Source organism: Oncorhynchus kisutch, linkage group LG12, assembly GCF_002021735.2.
Source record: "Oncorhynchus kisutch isolate 150728-3 linkage group LG12, Okis_V2, whole genome shotgun sequence".
Classification (NCBI taxonomy): Eukaryota; Metazoa; Chordata; class Actinopteri; order Salmoniformes; family Salmonidae; genus Oncorhynchus; species Oncorhynchus kisutch.
This window is the reverse complement of record NC_034185.2, coordinates 51,576,191-51,600,228: the sequence shown is the minus strand read 5'-3', so window position 1 is coordinate 51,600,228 and position 24,038 is coordinate 51,576,191. Positions and strand designations below refer to the sequence as shown.

Below are 24,038 nucleotides of genomic sequence, written 5' to 3'. Positions count from 1 at the left end.
TATTTAAATTGTTATTAATTTGTAAAAATGTGTATACTTTTGACATTATGGAGTATTTTCTATAGATCAATGACCAGAAATGACAATTCAATCCATTTCAATCCCACTTTGCAACGCAACAAAATGTGAAGAGTTCAAGGGGGTGTAGACTCTCTAGGTATTGTCCATTTTATGTTTCCTCAATGACTGACCTGGTCAAATACATTTGATAAACCACTTTCCTCCCACCATCGTTTTAATTTACTAGCTGAATTATGATGCGTGACACAACAAGGTTTCAAATGTTACCAAATGTGACATTGACATCCTAGTTTAGACCCAGTTCGAATCATTGTGTCATCTCTCTATGAAAGCCATCCTGTATTTTATAGCTAACCCCTCTCCCCATTTCCTCCTCAGCTGGCATGGCCCTTGGAGTGGGCATCATCAACATCCTCCACATGGTCAACCCCTCCCTGGTCATCCTGTCGGGGGTGCTGGCCGCCCACTACCAGGCTCCTGTCCAGCAGGTCATAGGTCAGAGAGCCCTCACCTCCGCCCAGAGCATCCAGGTCCTGACATCCGACCTCGAAGAGCCCGCCCTGCTGGGGGCCGCTAGCATGGTGCTGGACTACACAACCAGGCGCATCTATTAACAATATTACGGTGCTGGACTACACAACCAGGCACATCTATTAACAACATTACGGTGCTGGACTACACAACCAGGCACATCTATTAACAATATTACGGTGCTGGACTACACAACCAGGCACATCTATTAACAACATTACGGTGCTGGACTACACAACCAGGCACATCTATTAACAATATTACGGTGCTGGACTACACAACCAGGCACATCTATTAACAACATTACGGTGCTGGACTACACAACCAGGCACATCTATTAACAACATTACGGTGCTGGACTACACAACCAGGCACATCTATTAAGAACGTTGGTCAGTTGCCAAGTTCTAGTTTTCATTTCATTGGTCCCCAAAGGAGGGCCATATCTTGCAGTTCCCTGGTGTAGAAAGATGAACTTGCTATTAGCAAATAGAAATGGCTAAGATAGAAGGTAGGATCTACAGATAGAGCCGCCCAATAGGACCGACATCTATACTACTGTCCCAGATGGGACAATCTGACATGCTCTTCAAGCTATCGCACCTTCTATTGGACGAACCATTGGCGATAATTTATTTCAGTCAGACAATGACAAGTTATGTGTATTTTCCAAAGATTTCTTCAGTGATACTGTCAACATATCATTTCTACAGCGGATGAAATGCCTAATACAGTACTTAAATGGTAGTACTATAAATGACAGTGCTGAAATAGTAGTACTGTTAACTACAGTACTGAAATAGTGTGTGTCTGAATACATATAACAGCCGATACAGTCATGAGTACAGCCACCATACCAGTGAAGGGCTGGGTGTGTCCAGACAAAAGATGTGACCAAATGATCATTCGCATTCAATTATGCTTGTACTACATGGCCATATATTGACCCTCGTAATTCCATGTTTTTTTTGTTACTTCTTAATTCTAAACGTACAAGATGTTTTATTTTTTATTTTAAGCCACGCTATGAAGCATTAACAATATATGTATTTTATCTTACCGAGCTGTAAGATGTTATTTTGAACCAGTTCTGCAACCCTGCATGACTAACCCAAGGCCTTCCCTCTCTAGGACCACCGTGACGACCTACCCTCAAATGTAGTGCCAAGGCCATGTACGGCATAGTTGTCTTGACTGTGCTGCCAGATCGTGTCTTCGTTATCATTCTTTTGTTTTATGCACACCTTTTTTTTTATGCCTCGTCATATTTCAAGAGATTACGGTATGCAAATCAACCATGTGATAATCCCGTTTAGTGTATTCCTGTTTTTGATCATGTCACGGATAAAGTTTATTTGATTGTACTTTTGTGACCTATCAATTGCGATGGTCATTTTTACACATTAAAAAACACACTAGAAAATGGTTTGGGGTGGAATAATAGATGATTCATTCGATGCTATTCATCGTTTTTAGGTGTGGCTGAACTAGGCCACATTGTAAACACACCCCAGGGCTTGGTGGAATGCCAGCCTGTTTGTGCGATCATAGGATTTAACTTTAATGTCCCTGAGGGGAAAAAGTCTTCAACCCAATATGGCTGTGTACAAAAATAAACACTGTACACTAATTCAACACATTCCCATGTCATACACACCTCTTGTCAACGTCACCGATTGTGATGAGTGACATGTATAATACCTGCCACTATTACATATGGGTGTTCCCAGCTCCCAAGTTCCACCAACCAACTGTGCTACAGAGAACCTCCGTATATAGTGCCTACAATCAGGTGATGGTGTGATTGAGACTCAGCAAACCAGAATGACTGATTTCTTCCCATGTGCTTCAGCTCCAGTTGGCAAACAGGATCTGCCACCAGTTGTTTGGTCACAGTAGTCGTGTGATTTTCTAGAATCACATCAGGTTCACAAAAGTTACTCGTTTATTGTACAGAAATGACCAGGTATCTACTTGGTAAAGAAGAAAAAAAAAAACCTTATTTACAATATGTATGCCTTTGTTGTAACAAGGAACCCAAACAGTCTGCGTGCGTGCGCTATCGTGCATAAATGTATTTTGTCCCCCTACACCAAACGCTATCACGACACGCAGGTTAAAATATCAAAACAAACTCAACCAATTATATTAATTTGGGGACAGGTCAAAAAGCATTAAACATTTATGGCTAGTTAGCGTGCCAATTTGTCCTGGGATATAAACATTAAGTTATTTTACCTGAAATGCACACAGTCCTCTACTCAACCAAATAATCTATACATAAAACGGTCAACCGAATCGTTTCTAGTCACCTTTCTTCGCTTGACTTTATATTGCGATTGGCAACTTTCATAAATTAGGTGCATTACCGCCACTGACCAAGTTAGTCTTTCAGTGGGTACCTGGTTCTATAAACCAATGAGATGGGAGAGGCAGGACTTGCAGCGCAATCTGCGTCAAATATAACTGATTTCTATTTTGGCGCAATAATTGAATAACAGATTTCTACATTTATTTTGCAACGCTCGTCAATGCGTATGGAGCTCAATTTAGCCTCTGCCATTGTGTCACACCCTCCGACCACATTTTCATATCAAGCAGAAGTTGGCTTTAAAAAGTTGAATACTCCTGAGACGTCCCAAATTAGGTTGCATTTATAAAATCCAATAGCTTGTTGCTACACAAAATATGAACATAACTAATGAAGCCATTAATTTGTTGAACAGATTCAAGCTCAGATGTCACGTTTTGACTGGCCGCCACCCAACCAACAGTGTGGCTTTAATCAAAGGTTGGCAGTAAGCCTAGTGGTTAGTGTTGGGCCAGTGACCAAAAGATTGCTAGATCGAATCCCCAAGCTGACAAGGTAAAAATCTTTCGTTCTGCCCCTGAACAAGGCAGTTAAACCCACTGTTCCAAGGCCGTCATTGTAAATAAGAATTTGTTAACTGACTTGCCTAGTTAAAGGTTTAAAAAACAAAAACATTTGCGATACTGCATATGTTGAGATGGTCTTCGCCCTAATGGAGTCTTCCCAAAAGCAGGCGGTCTGCTTACCGAGGACAGATTAACAGGAGTAAACCCCCTCACTTCACCTCCTCTGCCATTTTTGCCAGAGATTCATTTGAACCCAAGGTCAAACAGCATTAGGCCCTCCACCACTAGGGGCACTAAACAATTTAATTGAAAATGCAGTATAAAATGTTTTGCCTCACCTGAAATTTTACTTCCACCAATAAGGTGCAACCATAATTCAATAACGATCCTGACGACAAAAGTTGAATTCATGTTTTACTGATATTGAAATCGATGGACAGTGAACATTAAAAGCAACACTTGGTGCTACAGTTAATCTTTAAACCACAATTCTACTCTGTTTATGACATTAACGTTTTGTATATTGCCTGTATGTACATAGGTACACATATAGAGTACATGATACACCACATGATGTTTACCAGGTTTGGGGGCAATTCCAGTCAATTCAGGAAGTACACTGAAATTCCAATTCTCTTCAATGCTTTTCAACTATCAAAAATTTGATGTGGAATTGTGTACTTTCTGAATTAACTGGAATTTCAAATGGAATTGACCCCAACCTTGATGCTTACACACATATATTGAGCACATATTTACCGGTGCTTGATTCACGGTTCAAATGGGAAAAAAATGCATAGATTGAAATAGTCACAATAAATGCCACAAGCTGGTTCTAAAATGGTTTCCAACAACACACTTAAACAGTTTGGTCCTTAAAAGAATAGAAACAAAAAATAAGTATACTTATTTTGTTCTTTAATGATGGAAAGGAAGATGGAAGAGAGGAATATCATCAATCCATGTACAACAATGACCCCAGGTCAGTTAGGTGGGTTGGGTGGAAAATGACCCCAGGTCAGGTAGGTGGGTGAGTGGAAAATGACCCCAGGTCAGGTAGGTGGGTGAGTGGAAAATGACCCCAGGTCAGGTAGTCGGGGTGAGTGGAAAATGACCCCAGGTCAGGTAGTCGGGGTGAGTGGAAAATGACCCCAGGTCAGGTAGTCGGGTTGGGAGGAAAATTACCCCAGGTCAGGTAGGTGGGTTGGGTAAGTGGGAAATTACCCCAGGTCAGGTAGGTGGGTTGGGTAAGTGGGAAATTACCCCAGGTCAGGTAGGTGGGTTGGGTAAGTGGGAAATTACCCCAGGTCAGGTAGGTGGGTTGGGTAAGTGGGAAATTACCCCAAGTAGGTGGGTTGGCTGGGAACGACCCCAGGTCAGGTAGGTGGGATGATACATTTCCCTATGAGAGTTTGGTTGCAATCTGGGTCCAGAGAGGGTTAGCAAAGGGTAGAGATACAGCCGTCTCAATTCACTCCCTTCCCCTCAATGTTAACAGATCTGTAAGGTGAAAGCAACATGGTGGATTGTAAGAAGCTCCACCACTACACTGCTTATACAGTACGTATTCAGAGCCTTCAGATATTCAAACACTGAATGGTTAGTGCCAAGGGGGAGGGGTTAGGGACTGAATTGAGACGTCTAACAGAGAGAGAAGAGGGTTGGGGTTAGCGGACCAGAGGGGCCTGCTTGAGGGAGATGAGGACAGAGCGCATGCGGGACACGTCTTTAGCCTGCTTGCTGGACTTTGGGTTGAAGTCGCAGAGGCGCGCCACTCGCTCCCACTCGGTGCCCGGGTTGTTCTCGTCCATGTCCGACAGCATGGCCTCCTCGGCCGCTCTGCAAAGGCAACACAGGAGGGGAACAGAGCTTTAGAGAGGGAGGGAGCAGGCCTGGGCCCCAGAGATCAGCAGAGCTTTACAGATGGCCTTAATGCTTCCTGCTAACACACCACCTCCTCTGCAACACTTCAGGGATAGACATGGGGAATCCCCATAGAAATACATGCAGGTAGTTCAGATCCCTTCAGCATGACAATTTAGTGAATTGCCAATTTTTTTTTTTTTAAGGATTCATTATCAAAATGGTGCCATTTTAGCATGGCTTTTTCACCGTTTTAGTGAGGTCTGAATCTAAACCTTTGCTTGAGGGGGAAGTGTCGAGTAGACAGCAGCGGAGGCCCAACTACATTACATCCAAAAAGAAACATTCTCCGGGTGGCCACATCAAAAACAGATGAAGAGAACAGAGTTGGATAAGAGCACATAGCATGCTCCCTATAACCCCCAGTCATACAGCTAGTTAGTCACCTGCTTTTCCCTGTCAGTCTAACCAAGGGGTTTTTGGAACGGCTATAAAAAAAAACGCTGTTTGGTTGGTTAAAAATGCAACGCCCCTAACTTGCCTTTTGGTTACGTTCAAATATTCTCTCAAGATCCCAAGTATAGCGTTAGGAATAGGTTTTGCTTTATGTCCTTTATACTTGTGCTTGATGAGAGCGCTTCGTGGCAAAGTTAGTTTTTTTAACAACCCAAACCTGAGACTTTGCCATGCATTTGCATTTTTGCTGTGGTTGGAAAGCAGGTCATTTGCAATGCAGCAAATACATGTCACAATCGTCACTGATAACTTCTCTTTACTCCCAATAACCAAACCCAAAAAGGAAATCTAATTCCACTAGAAGGCGTACAATACATAATACCTGAAATGAAATAAATTAAAAATGGTGCCGTGCCACAATCACAAGACATTCTGAAATGCAAGCCAGAGGGCATAGCAAAACCCAATCCCACCCACTTCCACTGCCAAGGAGTTAACCAAATGAAAAGAACCCCTCTATAAACTGGAACACAAATACACACAGCAAAATGGGGATGAGAAGCCAATGAAAATTCACTGTCACAAACGAAACTACAGATACGCACAGGACCAGTGGACCAACGCATCACAGGAGGAGGGACACCCAGCTTCTAAAATACATGTAATTGGCAGTAGATTCGTATTCGTCTACAGCAGGGCTCTCCAATCCTGTTCCTGGAGAGCTACCCTCCTGTTGGTTGACTCCAACCCCAGTTGTACCTAACCTGATTCACCTTATGAACTGGCAAAGGATCAAAATCAGGTGCGCTAGATTAGGGTTGGAGAGCCCTGACGACAGTCTAGTCTAATTGTGCACTACTATTGAATATCGTTTTGCCATTTTTCTAGGCTAATTTACTTCTCCCTACTAGGATATTGTCTTAGTTTTTTTTTTTTTTTTTACTTAACTGGTCTAGGCGGTAGCAAGGATGGTTAATGTGTGTGCTTAAAGGTGCATAGGAAAAGAAACAAGGAGAAACAGATCACAAGTCAGATATATAGAAATGAAAAGTAAATGAGCTTTATGCAGATGACAGAAGCCAGCATGCATTTTCCCAGAGAGAAAAAAATTAAACTGTCATTTTCAGGGGGGGGGGGGTGCTCTAAGAAGTGTGCTTAGCTTGCAGCCTTCCATCCGCTGTGCCATTGGGTTGGTTGGCGTGAGGCAACAACACATGCCCTCTCTGCCTCTAGCTGTGGGTCTTTGTTGTGGCGGAGACGCCGGGTTATACGGGAACGTTTGCTCTGCAGCGATCAAATGATTTAAAAAGGTGGCAGAGAGATACAAGGGCTGCAATACTAAGAGGGCGAGGTAGGCAACAACAGTAGCGTGTCATTCTACTGTAGACAGTGGCTTGCTCGTAGGCACTAAGAGTCTAAACAGATCACATTTACAGATGTTTAAAGCAGCGGTGGTATCCAAGGTTGCCTTCAGTTTAGAAATGCAGACGTACAAGCAACACCACCATAACAGTTGACGGTCTACATCCAGGGCTCTGCCGACAGCACCAGGCTATATAGGCTACTGAAAAATAGACTTCAACTGTTGGATTCTGTCTTAAGTCGCCTCCTTACGAGCCTTGGATTGTGCTAGCCGGAACGGCGCATAGGAACAGGAGCTCATCTCCTGTTTCTGTGGCGTGCACCTCCCTGGACAGGACGCTCGTCTATTGCAGGGCCTTACCACCACATGGCATCAACACGCAGCTGACGTAGCTGAGGTTGCAGCTATACGGTTTTCAGCGATACATTTAAAAGTAGTACATCCCCAAGTGACACACCTAACCAATGTTTCCTACATAGCGTCAAATTCTAGTTCTCCATGTACACATATGAATAATACAGGTATAGATATACAGGGATCTAAGAACACAGAACATTTGCAAATGGCATGATAAAATGAAGGGACATATAGATGGAGCATGGACGATGGAATTCAACAAAACCAAACTAAAACAAAATGGCCACTCGATGTACTACACTACAGTTATGGGAACAGAATTTATATGGAAACTGGGCAATGGAGCATTAAGGCTGATGCAATGACATTCAGCCTACAAATATTCACTGCATACATTTTTTTTTTTTTTTTAAAGACACCGGGTGGGTTTATATTCGTAAAAACAAGATAAATAAGTCTACTTCTTTGAAAAATAACGTCAACACCAACAAAAAAATTTAAGGGGGAAGCCGAACGTAAAAATGTGTGTTAAAATGGAAGATGAGGCAGGCAATTGACGCGAAAAAAAGAAACAATGTTAGTTTAGCAACATACACATAACCAATCAGGTCAGAGAAGGGTTGTTTGTAGAAATCCTCATCCAGCACCCTGGAGACAGGGGATGTCCCAGAGGAAAGCAGCAAGCAGGAGAGAGAGAGAGAGAGAGAGAGAGATCGGTAAAAAGGAGAACAAACGACAGAACAAACCCAGCCCAGAGCTCACACACACGCACCCCAAATGGCACCCTATTCCCTACCTAGTGCACTACTTTTGACCAGAGCACGGGGAGACTACATATGGAATAGGGTGCCATTTGGGACGTGAGTTACAAAGACAAGAAACAACATAACAGAGGCAGGTTAGAGGTAGCTAGACATTTGACAGAGACTGGAACATTGGCTGATATATTATTCAGAGCAGAGGGAGGGCTTGGGTTACAGACGCTCAAGTTAGTATAAAGTCTAGGTTCTCACTGTCTTGAACACTGTAGATCACTTGAAGAACGGCAAGGAGTTCCAAAACCCTTATCCTAAGACTTATCAAACTGAAATATATATACACTTTATTTTTTTTAACATCCTACATTTCTGTTTGCTGCTGGTGCTATCCTGTTACCTTTCGATAGATATTAACACCAATTGATATTATAATTCCTGATCTCAACCAGATATTTCAGAATATTCTGTGCTCAAATGTCTTGTAGTTCAAGGGTCAATTCTGGAGTCTCGTCATTTTTGCAACAGCGTTTCACCTCTTAGCAACACCATGCATAACTTGGATTGCCGCTCCAGGTCATTATCAGAAATAAATTAACCTGTGAATGAATATACATGATTATTATTCATTCCGGGAACATACTGTACTGATCTTTTCACTGTTGTACCATAGACTGCACACAGCTAGCTTACGTCTTAGTTTAGGTCTATATGAACCTTGAAACACGTAACAGGTAGTAGAGAACATAGAGGGACCAATAGCAACTATTGCAGCACAATAACTAACTATTCTGCACGGGCATTTCAGCAGGAGAGCATGTTATTTATACTCAAAATGGACAGGGTTTCCTTTCCACGGCTCCTGTAGAGAAAAAGTGAGTCAGTGGACAAAAGGTTCCCTTGGAGTCCAGTGGGCTTTAGTCCTCCTGGCTCAACCTGGGGCTGTTTTTACATTGAAATACAATGACTAGACTCTTTCTATGCATTTGTACCGGTTGTTCACTTTAGTCTTCTCCAGCTGCTCGTCCTGTCTAGTGTGCCACTCCTCCAGCTCTACCTTGGCTTTGTCCTTCCACTCAGACTCCTGCTTACGAGAGTTAGCATCTGGGGAAGGGGAAATTAGGAAGAAGGAGGTCTAATGATTCACACAATACAGGCAATTCTCTTGAAAAGTAAGATCACAAAAAGAAGCCTTCTAAAACCAGGGGCGATTTCAACATCAGGGGTGAGTTAACCAGATTTTAGTGGCATTTCAAAATGTGCTCTGTGTTTTTCTTGCATTGCAAGTCAGGGACATACATTTTCCAATGGTTGTGGTGTTTTAAAGGGGCATTCAGCACTTTGGATTCCTTCTATTGTATTGTTATGCTGCACGCTGCTATGGTCCTCTAGCCAGGATATACCAGGGGCCTATCCTTACCTAGGACCTCGAGCCTCTCTCTCTGCTCCTCCCTCCATTTACGCAGGCTCTCTGGCTCAGCCTGCAGCCGGTCGGCACTGGAGATGGCTGAGTATGCATCAGACGGGCCGTTGCTCTCCTAACAAACACATGGGTGGTGTTCAACCGGGCACACTGTAGCAAAATTAAAACGTTTCTCATTGGACAAGTCGATAGCATCTCCCCCTTTTCACTCTGCGTCAGAGCATATCCCCCCCCCCCGTTTTGTGCATACTGAACACAACCATGGTCAATAATGACACAACCATGGCATTTAGTATTCATTCGGCTATGTTCAAACAAACATGCATGGTTAAGTAATTCTAATGTTTTCCTCAAGTCAATATAATCACAATCTCTGCTGTATGACAAAATGGAAAACTTGAGATATTACCTCATGAATGTCCCCATTAACAGCACCATCCACTGCATCTGCAAAATAAATTAAGCATTTATCATGAACAAAGCCACATCGAAGACAAGGGAATGGCCTACATCATCAATTAACATGACAGAGCGGCTGTGCATCAGACTTGTCTATGCGTCTTACATTCAGGAATAAGACAGATATAGGATGCTTGCATTTGCTTTCAAAACCACCACGACCCATCACAAATTAGCCAGCTTTCATAATGATCAAATTCAGATTATTTGTCATTGTAAATTATATAAATACTAACGTTACACGTAGGTTTGTTCTAGTCTAGTGCATTGGTGCATAAACGCTTGGTTAGGCAATATCTTTACGATGAGCGATTCATTCATTGTAACTAGCTAGCTACATCCCTTCCTTAAAAGAGTTGCATAACATGAAAATGTTTCGGACCAATGTAGCTAACTAATCGTTCAATAATCTCACTTCCTGAAGGCGACAGTTTTGTATGAAAGTCCAATGGTCATTGAGCCATATATCAAATTGCAGTAATGAAGTGGCCAGTATGTTGGTGCAGTGGGATCAATCAACGACAGGCTTACGTTAGCAAGCTAGCCAGGAAATAGACGTTGTAACTAGCTAACCTGTCATTCAAAGACACGATATTTTCTGTTTGATGTTTTGTGAAGTGTCGTGAATCAACTATGTCAATAAGTAAAGTTGCGTGTAAATTAGCTAGCATATATACCTGTAATGTAGCTACTAACTAGCGCCGTTAGCGAGCTTACAAAATGGGGTAACTAGCGTTACCTTGCGCATTACGAGATATTTTAAAATGTTAGGGAAACTATATGGCCTGAAATATTGGATCCAGACAGCTAAATTGACGTAACTTGTTTTTCCTCACGATCTCTTTCATTCAAGTCCCCCGCAGACAGTCGATGTAAGTTAGCTAACTTAGGTAAGGTATCTCGTTGGCTGGCTAGTTTCCTAAGTAAGATGGCTAGCTTCAGCTAGCTAACTGTGTAACTGGCTAGCACATTGCTAGGTAATAATTGCCAATTTGCTAGGCTTTGACTCCACAAAATTATACGAACGAGCTAGCTACTGTAACTTGATACATTAAGAGTTCAGGGACCACAGGTACCGTTTGCGTCGCCTGTCAGATTGTTGTCTAGCGACGTTGGAACCTCTCCGCTGTCCAGGATGCTGAATCCTTCGTCGTTCTCAATCCCCGCGATCTCGCTTTCTTGCTGGGCCAAGAATGCGGCAGCGGGGTCTTCGTCCGTCCCATTGCCGGCCGCAGCCTGTGGTGCGCTGAGCATGTCAAAATCGTCCATATCTAGCTATTTGATGATGGTGGCTACCTCTCGATAACGTTACAGTATCTAACCGGGAATAGATCAGTGGATGAACTCGAGAGTTAAGGGAGGAGAGAATGAAAAAGCGGAAACGCTAGCAGGGCCAGTCAGAAACGAGGAATTGTTATTGACTGTGCTGTGCACCAACCACAAAAGGAATATGATTACACCTGATACGTAAGGGTCCCATGATCTACAGCGTGCGTTTGCCAATCTTGAATCTCAAGGGTACAATAGAATTAGGAATTGGAATATTAGTCATTTAATTTATAGCCATCTATATGCAGGGAATGTGCATCATATTTTCTGCACTAAAAAAATGAGTAAAGCAACGATTGGTTCAAAGAAAAACAAACATATTTTAAGTGCAAAGACACGTGAATTATACTGTGAACAATACTGGCTTGTGTTTAATCATAATTGTCAACTCTCCTGAGGTTAATCGAAGATTTAGAGTCAATGGGATATGGGGTGTCTCTGATATCTATACGCAATTTGATAGACTTCTAATTTCACTCAAGTGGTATATTTGATAATTGGTCTCTATTATAGCAGTGATGGGCCACTGTCGGCCTATACTGTATTACATTCCAAATGCATTTCTCAGTTAGTTACAGTGATCCACACCATCAGGTATCATATACTACTGACAGTATGTTTGTGCTATTATGCCAACTCTGTCACTCATTATCATGCCAACGATTTTTGCCTTGACAAAGACAGGAATAGAGTTGGCAGATCTGGGACCAGGCTCAGGGGCAGCTACCGAGAAGTGGGGCTGCCTTAATTGACATCCATGTCTTCCGCGCCCGGGGAACAGTGAGTAACCTGCCTTGCTCAGGGGCAGGTTTTTACCTTGTCAGCTCGGGGATTCGATAGGCTGGTAGTTAGAGCCTGAAGCGAATCAAAGCCAGCCACCAGAGAGAAGCAAATGTAACCACAGGACATGTGACAGAGTTGTGACAGAAAAGAGGGACCAGTTTAATGTTTTAATTGGGATGCTGCAGTTTTGCACATTATTATTTATTTTTCATTTGATATGGTAAAATATTATATTATGCTGTTCAGGTTATATTCATTTTGAATGGTTAGTTTTATATGAACTTTGTTTATATACACTGCTCAAAAAAATAAAGGGAACACTTAAACAACACAATGTAACTCCAAGTCAATCACACTTCTGTGAAATCAAACTGGCCACTTAGGAAGCAACACTAATTGACAATAAATTTCACATGCTGTTGTGCAAATGGAATAGACAACAGGTGGAAATTATAGGCAATTAGCAAGACCCCCCCAATAAAGGAGTGGTTCTGCAGGTGGTGACCACAGACCACTTCTCAGTTCCTATGCTTCCTGGCTGATGTTTTGGTCACTTTTGAATGCTGGCGGTGCTTTCACTCTAGTGGTAGCATGAGACGGTGTCTACAACCCACATAAGTGGCTCAGGTAGTGCAGCTCATCCAGGATGAAACATCAATGCGAGCTGTGGCAAGAAGGTTTGCTGTGTCTGTCAGCGTAGTGTCCAGAGCATGGAGGCGCTACCAGGAGACAGGCCAGTACATCAGGAGATGTGGAGGAGGCCGTAGGAGGGCAACAACCCAGCAGCAGGACCGCTACCTCCACCTTTGTGCAATGAGGAGCAGGAGGAGCAGTGCCAGAGCCCTGCAAAATGACCTCCAGCAGGCCACAAATGTGCATGTGTCTGCTCAAACGGTCAGAAACAGACTCCACGAGGGTGGTATGAGGGCCCGACATCCACAGGTGGGGGTTGTGCTTACAGCCCAACACCGAGCAGGACGTTTGGCATTTGCCAGAGAACACCAAGATTGGCAAATTCACCACTGGCGCCCTGTGCTCTTCACAGATGAAAGCAGGTTCACACTGAGCACATGTGACAGACGTGACAGAGTCTGGAGATGCCGTGGAGAACGTTCCGCTGCCTGCAACATCCTCCAGCATGACCGGTTTGGCGGTGGGTCAGTCATGGTGTGGGGTGGCATTTCTTTGGGGGGCCGCACAGCCCTCCATGTGCTCGCCAGAGGTAGCCTGACTGCCATTAGGTACCGAGATGAGATTCTCAGACCCCTTGTGAGACCATATGCTGGTGCGGTTGGCCCTGGGTTCCTCCTAATGCAAGACAATGCTAGACCTCATGTGGCTGGAGTGTGTCAGCAGTTCCTGCAAGAGGAAGGCATTGATGCTATGGACTGTCCCACCCATTCCCCAGACCTGAATCCAATTGAGCACATCTGGGACATCATGTCTCGCTCCATCCACGTTTTTGTGTGATTTTGATGTCAGCACATTCAACTATGTAAAGAAAAAAGTATTTAATAAGAATATTTCATTCATTCAGATCTAGGATGTGTTATTTTAGTTAGACTTTAAATGCAAATGTTTAATAGCATTCTTTTTCATAACAAACCAATGCAGGCAGAATATGATTTCATTTAATAATTTGTTTAGAATTATTTTAACACCAATCGTAGTCAAACTATCGTAAACTGTTTGACTTGAAAAAATACAAAACATATATATATTTTTTTAAAGAGCCGTTTGGGAGCCAAAAGAGCCAGCTCTTTTTGATGAGCTGAGCCGAACGAGCCGGCTTTGGCTGGGGTAGGTCCTAGTTGTAAATAAGAATTTGTTCTTAACTGACTTGCCTAGTTAAATAAAGGTTAAAAAACAAAAGAAACAAAAACATATAGAGCAAGCTAGACCACTGTCCTCTTAGTACTGAATAACTTACTTACGTACACATTTTCTTCATGTTTTCAGTGGTTGTGTCAGGGTTGTGTGGTGGTTCTTCATGCTTGCAGATTTCCCCTCCACCACTTATCAATATCTACAGCCTGCTCTGGCTTTTCCTGGAATGCACGTCTTGGCTGGGCTCCAGTGCTAGTGGGCATGTACTAATGAGTTCCTGAAACCCGACCTAGCAAGATGTCAGCCCCCACAAATCGGTGTTCAGCCATCTTGGAGGCTGTCTGTAGTTCTTGTTATAGCTCAGTGATAACATGTTCACTTCTTTCAACACATCCTCTGAGACGTCCTTTCCTGTCTCTGGAAACTTAGTGTGACTACCTCTATACCCATTTTTAAACTTCTCTTCTGCTTGCTTCACTGTTTGTGCCCACCAGTCGGTGGATTGGGAGGCAGGAAGAGCCATATCACCGGAAAGCTCTCAGTCCTTGCCTCCCTTTATTTACGGCTGACTGTATAGGTTCAATGAACTGGCAATGTCTCTCATTCCCATTATATTCCTAAATTGGAACCCAAGTTTATTCCCAGTAAGCAGTGACTCCTTATAAAAACGACTTTCATTCCAAGTTGTGGGTTATTTTTTAATGTATCCTTTCAGCACCAATCATCACTCACTAATTGTGTTCATTTTCTAGTCTGAATATCTTGATTCATTCATTTATTTAGGAATATTTTGTATATGCACAATATATTCTCGTCCGGTGGGAATCTGTGTGAGATACAATTACAACCCCACAACCATACGCTGTCAAGTCCTAAATACTATCTCTATCCCTCAGATTTAGTAACGGTTGCTCTATCCACCAGTTACTGACAGGATGCATCCAACTGTCACTCTCTCTCTCTCTCTCTCTCTCTCTCTCTCACACACACACACACACACACAGGATGTTCCCCAAATGGCCATATCTAAGATTTGGTTAAACTTTTGAAAACCTCACTCTCTATGGAAAACTCTGTTCCTTAAGTGTGATATCTTACCAACAACTCCAAAGAAGACCAATATCTCAATATACCATAGACATATTTATCATACAAAAGAGCCCAAACTCAGTGACGTTTCAAACGTGTACTCAACAGAGATGTCCAGCTGAATACATGCATTCAATACAGTGCCATGTCCACTTACACCCACAGCTATCACCCTCTCCGTTCCACACAGATGAACTTCAGTACTTTTCCATCACCCAGGATTTCTTTGTGCATGTCACAGGATTTCTTATCAGTCAGGAGAGGCCTTGAGTTATTGAGAGTACGCATTCCGACAGTCCACTAAATAATGACACCTCACACACAAAGAGCTTGAACCTAACACTACTTTCAATCCCTAAAGATATATAAAAACAGTCATACTAAGATGATATAATGCTATAAAAAGGTAAAGATATAAAACAGAATTTGACACTTTCTCAAAATAAATCATATTTTTAATAAACTGCGTTCAATCTGGGTCTTTTTTCCCAGTAAAAAACAACATCCTACTTATAAGACCATCTCCTTCACTAATTGTACATGTCTAAACTGTACATGAGAGAGAACTTGGTCTAACGGACGTCGTCTGATGAAGGATCGGACCAAAGCTCAGCGTGGTAAGTATTCATGATTTTTATTGAAACTGAACACTAGAACAAAAATAACAACGTGCGAAACGAAACCGTCCTGTCAGGTGCAGAACACTAAACAGAAAACAACTACCCACAAAACACAGGTTGGAAAAGGCTACCTAAGTATGGTTCCCAATCAGAGACAACGATAGACAGCTGTCCCTGATTGAGAACCATACCCGGCCAAAACAAAGAAATACAAAACATAGAAAAAAGAACATAGAATGCCCACCCAAATCACACCCTGACCAAACCAAAATAGAGACATAAAAAGCTCTCTCAGGTCAGGGCGTTACAGTCTCACTGTACAATTTCCTTATTGAATATATTTGCTAATATTTGGGTCGTCCACAAAAAAGGTGCCTGTCCCAGATTTGTTTGTGCTCTTGCCAAAACAGATTGACTAAGGAAGATTCCATAAGGTGAACAGAAATAGACTATCACACAGACTACAAAAAACAGGCCCTATCAGTCACTTTTTGCTTGACTGGTGAGGACACTGGCTTATCATTGGATAGGCTGACTTTAGGGATTTGTATAAAAGGGCAGACGATAAGCAATTTCTTCCTCGATCCACTGTGCGAGACTGCCTCTGAAAATCTCATCCTTAAAAGGAGCGTGATTAATTTTCCATAGGCTCTTAATCATTTACCAACTTAATTTATCACTGTTTCTTTGAGAATTCGAGCTTTGTCCTGGCAGGATGTTTGGGGGTTCTAACCCCTGTTTTATTATTGCAGAAATTGGACAGAACCACCAGGGAGATATTGAAATCGCCAAGAAAATGACCAAGATGGCCAAGGTAATGGAAGCTAAATGAAGAGACATTGTAAGACTTTGACGACTAGTTTCCTGGACGCAGATTAACCCTAGTTCTGGACAAAAAGCATGCTAAATGCAGAATTTAGTATTTTTTGGTTGTCCAGGACTATGCTTGATCTGTGTCAGAGAAACTGCCCTTAAGTGTGGCTTAAGCTTCAGTTTAATATAACAGGCTGGGCGACATCGGATAGAAAGGCACACATATACATGTATGAGTGTGGGGCAACTTAGTCATCCTGCATCCCTCCCTCCCATGTAAATCTTCCTTTAATAACCTCAAATCAAAAGGTAGAAATGGCAGGACTATGATCCTGATACTGTACTGTGCATGAATTTGCATAAATGGAAGTAGGGTGTGTGTGTGTGTGTGTGTGTGTGTGTGTTTGACGCTATTACTTATGTTGGCATCAATTTACAGGACTGTGGGACAGACTGCGCCAAGTTTCAGAAGAGTGAGCTTGAGTACAAGTTCAACAAGCGTGCCCTGGAGCGTCCGTACACCTCCAAACATTCCTGGGGAAAGACATACGAAAGACATACGGTGACCACAAGCGTCATCTGGAGTTCAGTCATGAACAGTATAGAGAGCTCCAGAAATATGGGGGTTGGAATCTTCTTCACCGCTTCTGGAATGGACGAGGCAAGAGGTTATTCCATGATTAATGTCTATTGAATTAGTCCGCGGTGACTGTGTAGATATTCCAGATTTCAAGCAAAACATGCATGACTACCCCAACTGCTTTGCAATGTCTGTTAGGTGGCTGTGGACTTCCTGGATGAGCTTGATGAGCCCTTCTTCAAAGTTGCCTCATGCGATGCCAACAGTTTCTCCTATCTGGAACTGACTGCAAAAAAGGTCAGGGATTCAATTTAACACTGTTATGTATGTACTACATCTTTGCCACACGTTATCGTGGTAAAGGTCAAATGTTACCAATTATAATATACTCTGTGCAGTCAAAATGTGTAACGGTAACGTGTTGGCGCCACCCCTTGGGTTGTGCCGTGGGGGAGATCTTTGTGGGCTATACTCTGCCTTGTCTCAGGATGGTAAGTTGGTGGTTGAAGATATCACAAATTTCTTGTTAACAAACTATAGTTTTGGAAAGTCGGTTAGGACATCTACTTTGTGCATGACGCAAGTAATTTTCCCAGCAATTGTTTACAGTGGCCATCACAAAGCCCTGACCTGAATCCCATAGAAAATGAGTGGGCAGAACTGAAAAAGCATCTGCTAGCAAGGAGGCCAACAAACCTGACTCAGTTACAACATCTCTGTCAGGAGGAATGGGCCAAAATTCACCCAACTTAATGTGGGAAGCTTGTGGAAGGCTACCCGAAATGTTTGACCCAAGTTAAACAATTTAAAGGCAATGCCACCAAATACTAATTGAGTGTATGCAAACTTCTGATCCACTGGGAATGTGATGAAATAAATAACAGCTGAAATTAATAATTCTCTCTACTATTATTCTGACATTTCACATTCTTAAAATAAAGTGGTGATCCTATCTGACCTAAGACAGGGATTTTTATTAGGATTACATTTCAGGAATTGTGAAAACTGTTTAAATGTATTTGGCTAAGGTGTATGTAAACTTCCGACTTCAACTGTATATTTGTGATTCTTCAAAGTAGCCACGCTTTGCCTTGATGACAGCTCTGCACACTCTTGGCATACTCTCAACCAGCTTCATGAGGTAGTCACCTGGAATGCATTTCAATTAACAGGTGTGCCTTAATGCATTTGAGCCAATCAGCTGTGTTGTGACAAGGTAGGGTTGGTATACAGAAGATAGCCCTATTTGGTAAAATACCAAGTTCATATTATGGCAAGAACAGCTTAAATAAGCTAAGAAAACGACAGTCCATTACTTTAAGACATGAAGTAAATGAAAATGTATTTCATGTCTTTATTTTGCAGTCGCAAAAACCATCAAGCGCTATGATGAAACTGGCTCTCATGAGGACTGCCACAGGAAAGGAAGACCCAGAGTTACCTCTAATGCAGAGGATAAGTTCATTAGAGTTTGTGTAGCCCAAATAAATGCTTCACAAAGTTCACGTAACAGACACATCTCAACATGAACTGTTCAGAGGAGACTGTGAATCAGGCCTTTATGGTCGAATTGCTGCTGCTGCAAAAACACTACTAAAGGACACCAATAATCCTTTGAGTCCAAATTTGGTCAACAGATGATCTCCGCATGTGTGGTTCCCACCTTGAAGCATGGAGGAGGAGGTGTGATGGTGCTTTGCTGGTGACACCATCTGATTTATTTAGAATTCAATGCACACCTAACCAGCATGGCTACCACAGCATTCTGCAGCGATACGCCATCCCATCTGGTTTGCGCTTAGTGGGACTATCATTTGTTTTTCAACAGGACAATGACCCAACACACCTTCAGGCTGTGTAAGGGCTATTTGACCAAGAGGGAGAGTGATGGAGTGCTGCGTCAGATGACCTGGCCACAATCACCCGACCTCAACCCAATTGAGATGGTTTGGGATGAGTTGGACTGCGGAGTGAAGGAAAAGCATGTGGGAACTCCTTCAATATTCAAGTCCGGACGATCAGGTTCGAGTCCGGGCTCTGGCTGGGCCACTCAAGGACATTCAGAGACTTGCTCGAAGCCACTCCTGCATTGTCTTGGCTGTGTGCTTAGGGTTGTTGTCCTGTGGGAAGGTGAACTTCGCCCCTGTCGGAGGTCCTGAGTGCTCTGGAGCAGGTTTTCATCAAGAATCTCTCTGTATTTTGCTCTGTTCATCTTTCCCTTGACTAGTCTCTCAGTCCCTGCCACTGAAAAACATCCCCACAGCATGATGCTGCCACCACCATGCTTCACAGTAGGTGTGGTATTGGCCAGGTGATGAGCAGTGCTTGATTTCCTCCAGAAGTAACGCTTGGCATTCAAGCCAAAGAGTTCAATCTTGGTTTCATCAGACCAGAGAATCATGTTTCTCATTGTCTGAGAGTCCTTTAGGTGCCTTTTGCCAAACTCCAAGCGGGCTGTCATGTGCCTTTTACTGAGGAGTGGCTTCCGTCTGTTCACTCTACCATAAAGGCCAAATTTTTGGAGTGCTGCAGAGATGGTCCTCCCATCTCCACAGAGGAACTCTGGAGGTCTTTCAGAGTGACCATCGGGTTTTTGGTCACATCCCTAACCAAGGCCCTTCTCCCCCGATTGCTCAGTTTGGCCAGCTCTAGGAAAAGTATTGGAGGTTCCAAACTTCTTCCATTTAATAATGATGGAGGCCACTGTATTCTTTGGGACCGTCAATGATGCAGAAATGTTTTGGTACCCTTCCCCAGATCTGTGCCTCGACATAATCCTGTCTTGGAGCCAAGGACAATTCCTTTGACCTCATGTCTTGGTTTTTGCTCTGACTTGCACTGTCAACTGTGGGAGCTTATATCGACAGGTCTGTGTCTTTCCAAATCATGTTGAATCAATTTAGTTTACCACAGGTGGACTCCAATTGAGTTGTAGAAGCATCTCAAGGATGATCAATGAAAACAGAATGCACCTGAGCTCAATTTCGAATCTCATAGCAAAGGGTCTGAATGAAATAAAATACAATTTCATTAGTCACATGCTCCGAATACAACAAAATGCTTACTTACTAGCCCCTAACCGACAGTGCAGTTTAAAAAATACGGATAAGAATAAGAGATAAAAGTAACAATTAATTAAAGAGGAGCAGTAAAAAATAACAATATATACAGGAGGGTGCTGGTACAGAGTCAATGTGCGGGGGCACCGGAATACTAATGTAAATAAGTATTTTTCCCATTGACATTTGTAATAATAACTTTCTCAAAAAATTATAATGATGTTTTATTAATTTTCTTTTATAAGGTTGGCCCATTATGTTTGTCATAAACCTCCCTTACATCAAGTATTCTCTTTGTACTGTATAGCCTACAACAGCACATACTGTAGGAGGAAATCTCCATATTATTTTCTCTTCCAGCTCAGGAAGTCAGTGGTGTCTAAGGTGGTGATACCCAAAGGCACGGTGCTGAGTATGGATATGCTGGGGGTGAAGGTGGGCGAGCCAGGGGGCATCTCTCCTGCATCACGCAACGTATGGTGGATGGCTACAACAACAAGGGCTGAGTCAACCAGGTGTGCGTTCGTTCAGCAGGACACAACGTTGTGGAACGTTCAGATAGAAAGATGCTATGTAAAACAAACATGCTAACATGCTGACTAGACCGGTGTTATGATATTGATGGTATGTCAGGACTGATCGTCTGTTTACATTTCTACCATTATGGCTAGATTGAGTAGACCTACATCTTCATCTAGTGGTCGCGTCAGGGACAACAGTTGTTGACAACTTTAGTGTTGTAGCAACGCCTAACCCTAATCCATTTCCTCACTTTAACCTCAGTCTCCTGACCTGTTATTTCCCCTAACCTACTGTGTTGGTTCCCCTAACCTGCCACGTTAATTCACCTAACCTGCCACGTTAATTATCATTACCTGCTATGTAAACAGACCATCAATCCCAACTACTATCTGTATCACCAGGCCGCCACGTTTTGTGCGAGAGCGTTGCAAAATAAATGTACCCATTATTCAATTATTTAACTGCTCATGCGCGTTAACGGGCGTCTGCATAGCCAGGCGCTAAAATAGAACTTGGTTCTATTTCAGAACCTTAATGCCTGCAAGTCCCCCCTCTCCATTTTACTCATTGGTTTTCACGAGCATACGAACCCACGTGGGTGATTGACAGTTGAACGAGAAGAGATTAATCAAAGAACCCTATCTAAAAACTAACTAGGTTTCCCCTTTAATCTGTCGATTAATTGTCAGAGTAGAGAACATGACTTTGTATGATAAAAGATTCTGCAAAGATCCAGCAAAAAAAGGGACCCTACATTTAAACTAAACTATCAACCCAACGTTTATGTCCCAGGACAAATTAGCAAGCAATAGCTAGCTAGCTAAATATCCATGAATGTGTTGTGTGTTTTGACCTGTCCCCAAATTAATATACGGTAGTTGGTTTTGCTCATGTATCCTGCGTGTCATGAACTAAAGTCTGATGGGGATAGTCAAAATCAACATGTGTATGGTGTATGCCCTTGAGGGGCTGGTTTGGGGAAGTTGTAATATGCGGACTCTACCGGCCACACGCCTGCATCCGCATGCTTATTTTGTTCATCCACATCAGATGCGATCATGATGTAACAGTATAACTTTAGACCGTCCCCTCGCCCATACCCGGGCGCGAACCAGGGACCGTCTGCACACATCAACAACAGTCACCCACGAAGCATCGTTACCCATCGCTCCACAAAAGCCGCGGCCCTTGCAGAGCAAGGGGAACTACTACTTCAAGGTCTCAGAGCAAGTGACATCACCGATTGAAACGCTATTTAGCGCGTACCACCGCTAACTAAGCTAGCTGTTTCACATCTGTTACACTCACCCCCCTTTTGACCTCCTCCTTTTCCGCAGCAACCAGTGATCCGGGTCACGGCACCAATGTAACAGTATAACTTTAGACCGTCCCCTCACCCATACCCGGGCGCAAACCAGGGACCCTCTGCACACATCAACAACAGTCACCCACGAAGCATCGTTACCCATCGCTCCACAAAAGCCGCTTCCCTTGCAGAGCAAGGGGAACTACTACTTCAAGGTCTCAGAGCAAGCGACGTCACCGATTGAAACGCTATTTAGCGCGTACCACCGCTAACTAAGCTAGCTGTTTCACATCCGTTACACAAGATACATCCGTATCTTTTTCCTTATATCCAATAAGGAGGCGACAGTCAACACATGTGCATCTCAAATAGAACCAAGTTCTATTTTAGCTCTTGGCTACACAGAGGCACGTGTGAGAGATGTGGGGGAAATGATTGAATAACATGTAAGTGTACAGAAATTTTGCATCGCTCGCACATGCAATGTGGCCGGCAAGGTTGAATATTGTAAACAAAAAGTTTAAATAAAATAAAAAATGAAAATCTATTTAGTAAACTGAAATAAAATAATTAAGAAAAACATTTTAAAAACTAAAGCTATACTGAAACTATTGTTTAAGCCCTTTTTAACTAATGGAGTTTTCGAACAATGATGCGCATAAACCCTGGATGACTGACAGGTGGCGCTGTATTGAAGCCACTGTGCAGCCATCTTGGTAATCCTCCTCAATTAATTTTTTTTATTTTGGAAGTGATATAAATGTATTTGTTAATGTATACTTTAGTTGCATCATTCCCACGAAAAAACTGATGGTCATTTCTGTGTAACAATCAATATACTCCTGGCTGTCACCCAATAATATATTTTTCAGATGCAAAATTCTACAATATTACATAAACATAACATGTTAAATGTGGACGTTTTTTGCTGTTGTTGCAGCCATTTTTGAATTAACCCTATTTGAAGGTGTTAGTGAATGACATATTTAACCTTAATAACTCTGAAATAGCTGAAAATGTTATTAGTTACATAATATTTACACTGCATCACAAGCGTTCATTGTGGACAATTGTTTTTTTTTTTTTTTTGTGGCAGACTGTTGATCCCCATTCCTCTAAAACAGATGTTCATTTTGGTGTAACAAAATACACCTGGCTGTCATCCAAAAATTTGTTTTTCAGTTTCAAAATTCTACAATATTACATAAACATAACAAATGTGTTCATTTTGTTTTTTTTCCCCTGTCTTTCACTCAGATAAAGGTAAAGGTAGGCAACTTGATTCTTCTTACATCTACTATTAAAGTTTTTTTTTTACAGCTTTGGTGTAAACTTGGGCAAGAGTTTCCTTCCACCATTATTATTGGACCAGTCTAGGCTATTATTCTTTTAAATCCAAGTCACGTCAAGATTGAGCTAGCCGAACATATGACCTGACCCATCACGTTAGTATTACTGCCCCCATTGGAACGAAGTGGCATCCCGAAAAAACACAAACTAAAGTCCTAGTAAACGTAAATGGCTCCTAGAATTACACCCATAGGCTACTTTCTGTCCCTGAAACTAAAGCTGAAACGAAATAATACAAACACGAAACCGAATAAAAACTAGTATATCAAGTCTGAAAACGACCTAAAACTCAACTTAATTTCAAATAGAAATCTAAAATCGAATAAAAAACATGTGTTTTATATTAAATTACAAAACTATAATAACCTTGGTGATTGAGGTTTGCATGTTAGGAATCACGTCGGCTCTATTCATTGAATTTCTATATGCAACGTTTGGATACTGAACATGGCACTGGGTGATGTATAGTCAGAAGCCAGTTTTTTATTCATACTTTTTTTTATAGGTAGAAACAAACAGATTAGATTAGAATATAGTAGACTTGACTGTCTATATAAGGTACATGTATTTATATACATGTGGTGGATGTTTACTTTTCTATATCATAGGATGTGAAATAGAATTTTGTGTTTAAAAAAAAAGTCAAATACAACTG

At 42.2% G+C, this 24,038-nt stretch overlaps 2 protein-coding genes across 10 annotated transcripts in view; one reads left to right on the top strand and one right to left on the bottom strand.

Moving 5' to 3' along the window:
• LOC109901157 (bifunctional UDP-N-acetylglucosamine 2-epimerase/N-acetylmannosamine kinase) overlaps positions 1-1,916 on the top strand; it is a 32,114-nt gene extending 30,198 nt beyond the window's left edge. For 5 of the 6 annotated variants that reach the window (XM_031837805.1, XM_031837807.1, XM_031837806.1 and 2 more), the window contains one exon: positions 400-1,916. In XM_031837805.1, coding sequence (XP_031693665.1) covers positions 400-635 — 236 coding nt within the window. In that variant the 3' untranslated portion in view covers positions 636-1,916. The remainder of the gene's footprint in view (positions 1-399) is intronic. The other variant, XM_031837804.1, reaches the window with a different exon arrangement.
• A 1,914-nt stretch (positions 1,917-3,830) lies between these two features.
• Positions 3,831-14,267, bottom strand: LOC109901156 (clathrin light chain A). Of its 4 annotated transcripts, XM_020497201.2 has the most exons (7): positions 11,182-11,481; positions 10,056-10,093; positions 9,644-9,761; positions 9,216-9,327; positions 8,063-8,116; positions 6,697-6,732; positions 3,831-5,268 (listed from the first exon to the last, which is right to left on the bottom strand). In XM_020497201.2, exons 1-7 carry the CDS (start codon positions 11,372-11,374, stop codon positions 5,097-5,099), a joined length of 723 nt encoding a protein of 240 aa, XP_020352790.1. In that variant the 5' UTR covers positions 11,375-11,481; the 3' UTR covers positions 3,831-5,096. The 4 variants fall into 4 exon arrangements, with proteins under 4 accessions (XP_020352790.1, XP_020352791.1, XP_020352793.1 ...); XM_020497202.2 differs by lacking the exon at positions 6,697-6,732 and having other exon boundaries at positions 11,182-11,499; XM_020497204.2 differs by lacking the exons at positions 6,697-6,732; positions 8,063-8,116; positions 11,182-11,481 and adding an exon at positions 14,156-14,267.
• Positions 14,268-24,038: the final 9,771 nt, after the last annotated feature.

What these genes read in the sequence shown, in the direction of transcription:
- LOC109901156 (XM_020497201.2), bottom strand. Translation starts at nt 11,374, where the DNA reads ATGGACGATTTTGACATGCTCAGCGCACCACAGGCTGCGGCCGGCAAT. An exon ending in TTAATGGGGACATTCATGAG is followed by an intron (nt 9,762 to 10,055) that starts GTAATATCTCAA and finishes TGTGTTTGTTAG; the next exon opens with GAGAGCAACGGCCCGTCTGA. An exon ending in AGAGAGGCTCGAGGTCCTAG is followed by an intron (nt 9,328 to 9,643) that starts GTAAGGATAGGC and finishes CCCCTTCCCCAG; the next exon opens with ATGCTAACTCTCGTAAGCAG.